Source organism: Malus domestica, chromosome 07, assembly GCF_042453785.1.
Source record: "Malus domestica chromosome 07, GDT2T_hap1".
Lineage (NCBI taxonomy): Eukaryota > Viridiplantae > Streptophyta > Magnoliopsida > Rosales > Rosaceae > Malus > Malus domestica.
In genome coordinates, this window is record NC_091667.1 from 34,952,399 (window position 1) to 34,960,068 (window position 7,670).

Genomic DNA, 7,670 nt, shown 5'->3' on the forward strand with positions numbered 1-7,670 from the left:
CCAAGCAGTGCGCAATGACGTTATAAGATTCATATAGCTAACACCACTTAGTGGAATAAGACTTGGTTGTTGTTGAGGAGACATTTCAAAATAAAACTCTCTTCGAACTCTAACCATCTCATATTTTAACGTTAATTTTTATATAAATATTTAAAATATTATGCCTAAAATATGAGATGATGAAAAAATTCATATAAAGCGTTATTTTGAGAAAGTTCCTTGTGATTTACTTGATAAATGCTAAGTGGACTTCGTCATGAGTGACGTGTGCGGGGAAAATCCCTAAAGACTTGGCTGCCAAGAAATTGAAATTGTTCCTTTTTTGGGGGTGGTGTAAATATATTTTTTTAGGATTTTTTAATATTTATTTTCCACAAGAAATTACCGTGTATAAAATTTAAAGTGATGGAGATTGGGAAGGTGAGCATATCTCGGTAAAACCAAAAAAATAGGGCAGAAAATACCCACAGACATACAAACACCCGCCACGTTACTCCCAACTGTTAAAAACATAAATTCTATAAAAAAATACAGGTAAAAAAAAAAAAAAACCCAAATCGCCACCGGCATTTGTCAAATGACGATTACACCCTCGGTTCTCACCTTATTTACCCACTTGCAGAAAAGAGCGAGGGAGTAAATTAACCAATTGGCCCGTGTGAGCGGTCAAATTGTTTGACCGGCGAATGGAGCAGGGCCGGGTATCTTGGGCCTCACGTGACAGGCCTCACGAAACTCAAGATAAAAACAAACGAAACGAAACGATATTTTGCTGAGTCAGCACCGTGTGATGTTCGCTCATTGCGCCCGTACTCTCCCCGGGCCCACAATGTCTACGTGGAAGAGTCTCAATGCGTTCTCGGGATGCGGCGGTGCGTATTTGGTATCTCTCTCTCTCTCGTATCCCCCACGGGTTGCCTACAGAATACAAAAACACAATTACCCGATATTTTTCCCATATTTAAAATAAATAATTCAAAAAATAGAATTTTTTATGAAGTGCTAAAAATTAGGAGGAAAATTTAAATGAAAAATAAATAAATTTAGAGGGAGGGTTTTCTAAATTTGGCTGTTGGATCCTATATAACAGCGATTTCTGTGTTGGGTTTTCAACCCTTGCTCTTTTGCTTCGTCTTCACTCAAATTTTCTCAGTCCTCTCGCCACAACGCCACACTCCCTCTCAAGTCTCGAGCTTTCCGTACGCTTTTCCACCTCTCTCTCTCTCTCTCTACAAATCTCCTTCCGTTTCTCTCTCTAAAATACTTGCTAGATTTCTCGTTCCTGGATTTTGATCAGCAATTTTTTGTTACCATTTTTGCTGTTGTTTTTTTTCTGTGTTTGAAGGTCTTCTGTCTTTCTGCTTTTTGATCTGCTCATCTCGCCCTGTTCTCTATTGGGTTCTTGATTTTTTTTTGCGTTCGATGCGAATTTAGAGAAGGCGAAGAACCCAAAAGAAAAAAAAAAACGGAATTTGGGTACAAAAATGGAGTCGAGTATTCTGTGTCCAATCAAATACTCAGAGCACAGAAGCACGACAAAGAAGCTGATGAAACCTCGGAAGAAGGCGACATCCGAGTCCGCTTCCACGGTCACGCCGAGAATCGTACGGATATCTGTGACCGATCCGGACGCCACGGACTCCTCCAGCGACGAAGAGGAGGAGTTTTTCGGGCGGCAGAGAGTGAAGCACTACGTCAACGAAATCAACATCGAGACCGACTTCAGGAACAGCCTTGTCATCAACAACGGCCGCAAACGGCCGGCGGCTGAGGTTCCGGTGAATCGGCGGCCGATGAAGAACGCGGTTTCGCCGCCCAACGGCGGCAAGAAGTACCGCGGCGTAAGGCAACGGCCTTGGGGGAAGTGGGCGGCCGAGATTAGAGATCCTGCCAGACGTCAACGGCTGTGGTTGGGGACCTTCGACACGGCAGAGGAAGCCGCCATGGTGTACGATAATGCCGCCATTAAGCTCCGCGGTCCTGATGCTTTGACTAATTTCGTGGCTCCGCCGCCGAAGGAAGAGGAAAAGCCAGAGCCACCGGTTATTGAGTCCATCGAGGTGGAGACTAACGGAACGACGTCGGCTTCCGGTTACGATTCCGGGTCGGAATCTCACAATCTGGCGTCTCCAACCTCCGTCCTCCACTTCAGAAGCCAACCCAGCATTGAAGACGCTGGCAAGCCCCAAAAAATTCAGGTGTTCGACCGAGTCGATGAGGACGAAGACGAAACCGAAACCGGTACGAACATTTTATCCGACGATTTGTCATATTTCGGTAACTATTTGCCTCTGGACTTGCCGTACTTCGACGACGCATTCAGTTTCCCCGCACCGGAGTCGCCGCTGTTCGATTCGCCTCTGTTTTTCGACGACGTCCCCGCCGCGGCAGCCTCTCTTCCGGATTGTTTTATGAAGGACGATTTCAGCGAGTTGTACCGAGACACGTACGACACGTCGTTGTCCCATACGGCGTCGCCTATGTTCCAAGGGGATGACTACTTTCAAGACATTTTGTTTGGTTCCGACCCTCTTGTGGTCCTCTGAGCCACCGCTGACAGAGCCAGAGTCACAGTTTTGCCGCCGTTGGCTGGCCGATCGATTTTTGTTTCGGACGCTTTTTATTTATTTATTTATTTTGCTGTGTTAGTGTTTAGTAGTTAATTATTTCTCCGTTAAAAAGTTGACGGAGACTTTAGTTGATAAGTGAGGAGTTTTGTTCAGAGTGTATAATTATTATGTATTAATTTTGGAGGATTAATGAGAATTTATATATAATAAAGTTATATATATTTTTGCAGATGATAATATTTGTGGGGAATTGTTATTAGCATTCAGAAAATCTTATTTTAAACTCTTCTTAAGTTTATATTTTCTTCTAATTATATAAAAAGTTTGAAGTGTCACATAAGATTTTTAAAATACTAATAACAATTCCTTATTTGTGTCAAATTGTTAATTGTAATAAGTATAATTGTTTTTAACTATACTTGTCTCATAAGCCAAAATTGTCATTGTTCTAACTCGTCATTTTATTTCTGAAATTTGAAATCAATAAAATTGATTTTTGAGTTTGACCAACGTCAATTATTTTTTGCTCTCTGAGATTTGAAATTAATAAAACTGATCTTTAAATTTATCTACCGTCAATTATTTTGGTTCTTCTGTTGAAAGTCTTCGATAAGTAAAAAACCAAAATGACAAACGAACCAGATCTATACCAAAATAGGAGTTAATTAATCACTGATCTCACCCACCGTGGCATTCTTTTTGCTCAAACGAGTTGACTCGGAGTGTTACTGTAGTACCGCGATTTGCGGTTGTGGCCGGTTGGATTGGGTCCAAATAGCAAATAGGTGTGTGAAATGTGCGGCCTCCAATTTTTGTTGCTTTTGTTTTCTTGGTCAAGATTTATTTGTCACACGTTCACATAAAGTAAAATTTATTTCGTTTCTAGCCACTTTTGCTATGTCATATTGCCGGGCTCAAAACGCACACGCGTTCAAACGTTGGCAAGTTCGCACCATTTTGTTCACCACTTTTTTGGTAGAGCTACCGAAGTTACTAGTGAATTGCACCGTTATTTGGGAGGTGACGGAAAATAGTCTTCGTAACATTTTTTAAAACAGTAAAAGTACCAACGAATAAAGGGATTCCAATGAGACGTGAGTTGTTACGAGACATGACAAAAAATAGTCTTCGTAACATTTTTCAAAAAGAATATTTGGCGTTTTATGGTGAATGCAATTATAGGTTTAGAAAATACGGCTATGATACGGAAAATCATGGCAAAAAATGGGTAAATAAAGACTTACAAAGATTGCAAAGAGATGAAGAAAAAATATGGAGTACTTTTAACTAACGAAAGATATGGCGTAAAATCGAAGGCAGTGACATTTAAGAATTCATATAACCGACCTAATTTAGTAAGATAAAACTTGATTGTTGTTGTTGCAATGACATTTAATGAGATTCAACTCGGAGTTGATCTGTTATAAGAGAAATTACTAAAAATAGTCTTGGTAACATTGACCAGAGACAATTGTTGACGTTTTACGTTCAATACAATGACAGATAAAGGAATGCAAAACAGAAATCATATGGATTAAAAAGGTTAAAATTGTAATCCAATAATAGTGGGTTCAGTTTGGTTTCAATCTTTTCATATAATTCAAATACTAATAGTTTGAGAAATGATGCGATACTCTTTTAAAAGTGGAATTCTCTTTAAACTTTCTGTCACTTATTTTTTACATAATATTTTATAATGTTAGCACGATAATTGATGTTAAAATGTGAGTTAGCAGAGAGTTTATTGAAAGTTTCACTTTGAAAGAGTGCCCTTAGTATTTCTCTAATTGGTTTATTGAAAGATAACGCTAGGAGACCAAAATTTTAAACTAAATTTTGTAAACCAAATGATGTGGTTGTTGATAATTAGATTATTACTTAAGTGTTGATTAACGTGTTTATTTTTTATTGATGACATAACATTTTGTTTAAAAATATAAGTTCTCTAACATTATCTTTCGAATAATATGTGCAAGGGGCTCTTAAAAAATATTAAATTTAGTCATTGGAAGGCCTTTAGAGAACATAAATACCCTGCAGAAACTGGTACTTGTTTTGCTTGAGTATTACTCAATAAGTTGGAGTTAGCAAATAGAATTAAGGAAAAACAAGGGGAACTTGCCCCCATGATTATGTCTCAAATCATCAGTTGATATTTCCATCTTGATTAATCATACACTGGGAAAGACCCAAACGAAGCAGAAAAACTTGTCATAGTCATATATCTTAAACTTGATTAATGCATCTATACTTTTTAGTTGTTACATGATTTTTTTTTTTTTTTTACTACAACCGATATTCAACAGTAACCTATACTAAATGGTGGGAGAGAGTTTAATCCGAAACATAATAAGTTGAACAGAAAAAACCCTGATCACCAGAACACTCCACCACTTATAATTTTCACATAATAATTTACAACAAATACGATGATTAAAAATGAAACAAATATAATAATCAAATAAAGTCAGAGTCAAAGAGTTACTGTCCCGCGATAATTATAATTTGTTTGTACCCATGATAATTAATTTGGTAATGTGTGATTTTTATTTTGAAACGATAGTAATCTATCAGATTATGAAATATTTTAAGTAAGTTTATAATCTTCGAATATGACATTCTAAATTAAATTTTGGAGGCTCCTTAAACGAAAAACAAAAACAAGGCCAACTTAACAAATTTTATGCATCATACAGAATACTAAACTGCATAATAATTGGTAAACACACATATATATATATATAATTCGATATGAGTTGACCATTGCCCCAGTTCACCATTATTCCAAGGGCTCCAGCTCCATGATATACAAGATAGCATCAGTGTAAAGGTCGAAAAGGCATTGGAGATCGAGGGGTCCTTTTAAGCTGGTTGCCGGTTGGTAACAAAAATGAATGAATTGTGTTCTATTTGATTTGTAAAAGTCTTTTTAGCCAAAATGGTTCTTGTGATTTGCATAACTCATTATTTTGGTCAATTTGAAATCAATAGAAGTGGTTCCTGAGTTTGTCCATCATCAATCATTTTGGTTATTCTTTGAAAAATCTCCATTAAATAAAGATAAAATGACAAAAACATCCTCAATTTTTGTCAAATCATTTTGGCCCATTGTTTATTAAATTGAGGGTATTTTTATCATTTGGTCCTTAATTTTTCAAGGAATGACTAAAATGATTGATTATGGACAAACTCAGGGACCATTTTTATTGATTTCAAATCTCAGGGACCAAAGTGATGAGTTATGCAAATCTCAGGGACCCTTTTAGCTAAAAAGCCTTTGTAAAAATATATAAATATTGCATGCAGTTTCTGCTTGTGACACATGAAATGGAATCGGATCCTCTTCAGATCCCAATAATCTGAGCCCAATGATCATTTGATCCAGACCGTTAAAATTTGATCTAACGACTACAATTATTATAACTTTTAGAGGAATCCCTGTTTGTAACCGTTGGATTAAATTTCAACGGTCTAGATCATTTGATCCTTAGCTCAGATTATTGAGATCCGGAGGGGATCCAGTTCCACATGAAATTGCTGCGAAAAGGCTATAATCTGCATCATGCTGCGTTAGGTCATGCAAAAATATGGCGCTTTATGTTTCCGTCTCTTATTTCACACACAATTGTGGTCTCTCCTAGACCTTATCACTATAGATTTACCTAAAAACTACAGGTTTCGGATCATTGTAACGCATTGGAGTTTGACTCGACAAGAATATTTCAATAATTTCTCAATTTAAGCGCCCTTTATATGTATATATATATATTGTACTTATGAAACAGAACGATCGCTTCATCATATTGCATTATGTATTGAAACTGTTATGGAATATTACAAACATATATTTCTTTTAAGATACAATTTTAAAGGGCAAGTTGCTTTCAATTTTAAAATAAATTATTTGTACAGTGATGACTTCCACTGAATATTAACAGGCACACAGAAAAAATCTCTCTAGATCATGAATTTCCTTATTGGTGGAATTCATATTCAACATATTAATAAATTGATAAAAATGCTAAAAATGATAAAAATGTTAAAAGTGATATTTCACCATTGCATGAAAAGTATGTAATAATTGTATGATAAACCATAGTGATTTTGCGATACATATTCAGTTTAAAAAAAAAAAAAATTGTTAACTTTGAGCTTCCTCTCTGGAGATGTTTACAGAAAAGAGAGCAAGATTGTCACATGTTAAATGTGATTTTTCTTCACTTTTCTAATATATTTATGTCATGCATGCATGTCACCTGGAACCTTTATAGCATTTTCACCCATTTTAGTGAATTTGACTTTAGGAATGGAGTTATGGCAGTTACTATTCACTTAAATGGTAAATTGACATGGCTGTTACTATATTCTCCACCCATTGTGAATAGTAACGGACATGGTTTTACTATTCAGAAAGATTTATTTATTTATAATTTATAGTTCAATTATAGTAATTATTGAACAGATGAGATTAATTTAGAATAGGTGACTATGATTATGTCACGTGTTCATGTCTATAAAAATATTTGTTTAGATTTTAATAAATGAATTGTGCTACATCTTAAAAACTTAATAAGATATACGTAATAATTACATGTAAACATTGGAAATTTTTATTTATATTTTTCCTAAAAATTTTTTTTGAATTTTTAAAAAGTTATTATTACAGAAAATAATAAGAATCATTGGATTAAAATGAGAATTTGAAACCGAGGTCTTAGATTTGGCCACGTGTCGAGTACATTGGAAATAGCCGTTGTGGTGGACCCTAGGCGACAAAATCTTTGTCGCCCCACTCTTTTAGTTGGGTGCGTGTACTAATAACACATTGCATGTGCCTGGTGCAAAAAATAAAAAATCAGAGGCCGCACTGACGTTAATGCCATGGATTTAGATCCGGACTCATAATCGACATGGTTGGCGGCAACCTTGGTGACCCAAAAAATGGGTGGATGTGTTTTGGGATGGATTTGAAATCTAACCATGTCAATTTAACATGAATAGAAATGCTTTTAAGATCTCAATAAACGTACCTGGATCTTTCGAGGACCAATTTCTGGACAATATATAGCTAAACAAATTAAAGCTATTTATGCCCTTGGC

General features: G+C 36.0%; 1 protein-coding gene across 1 annotated transcript; it reads left to right on the forward strand.

The window, feature by feature from the left end:
* The first annotated feature begins 1,110 nt into the window (after window positions 1-1,110).
* Window positions 1,111-2,801, forward strand: LOC103439842 (ethylene-responsive transcription factor CRF4). Its single transcript, NM_001328966.1, is given in 2 exon segments — window positions 1,111-1,199; window positions 1,346-2,801. A coding segment is annotated over 1 exon segment (1,062 nt). The 5' UTR covers window positions 1,111-1,199; window positions 1,346-1,484; the 3' UTR covers window positions 2,547-2,801.
* Window positions 2,802-7,670: the final 4,869 nt, after the last annotated feature.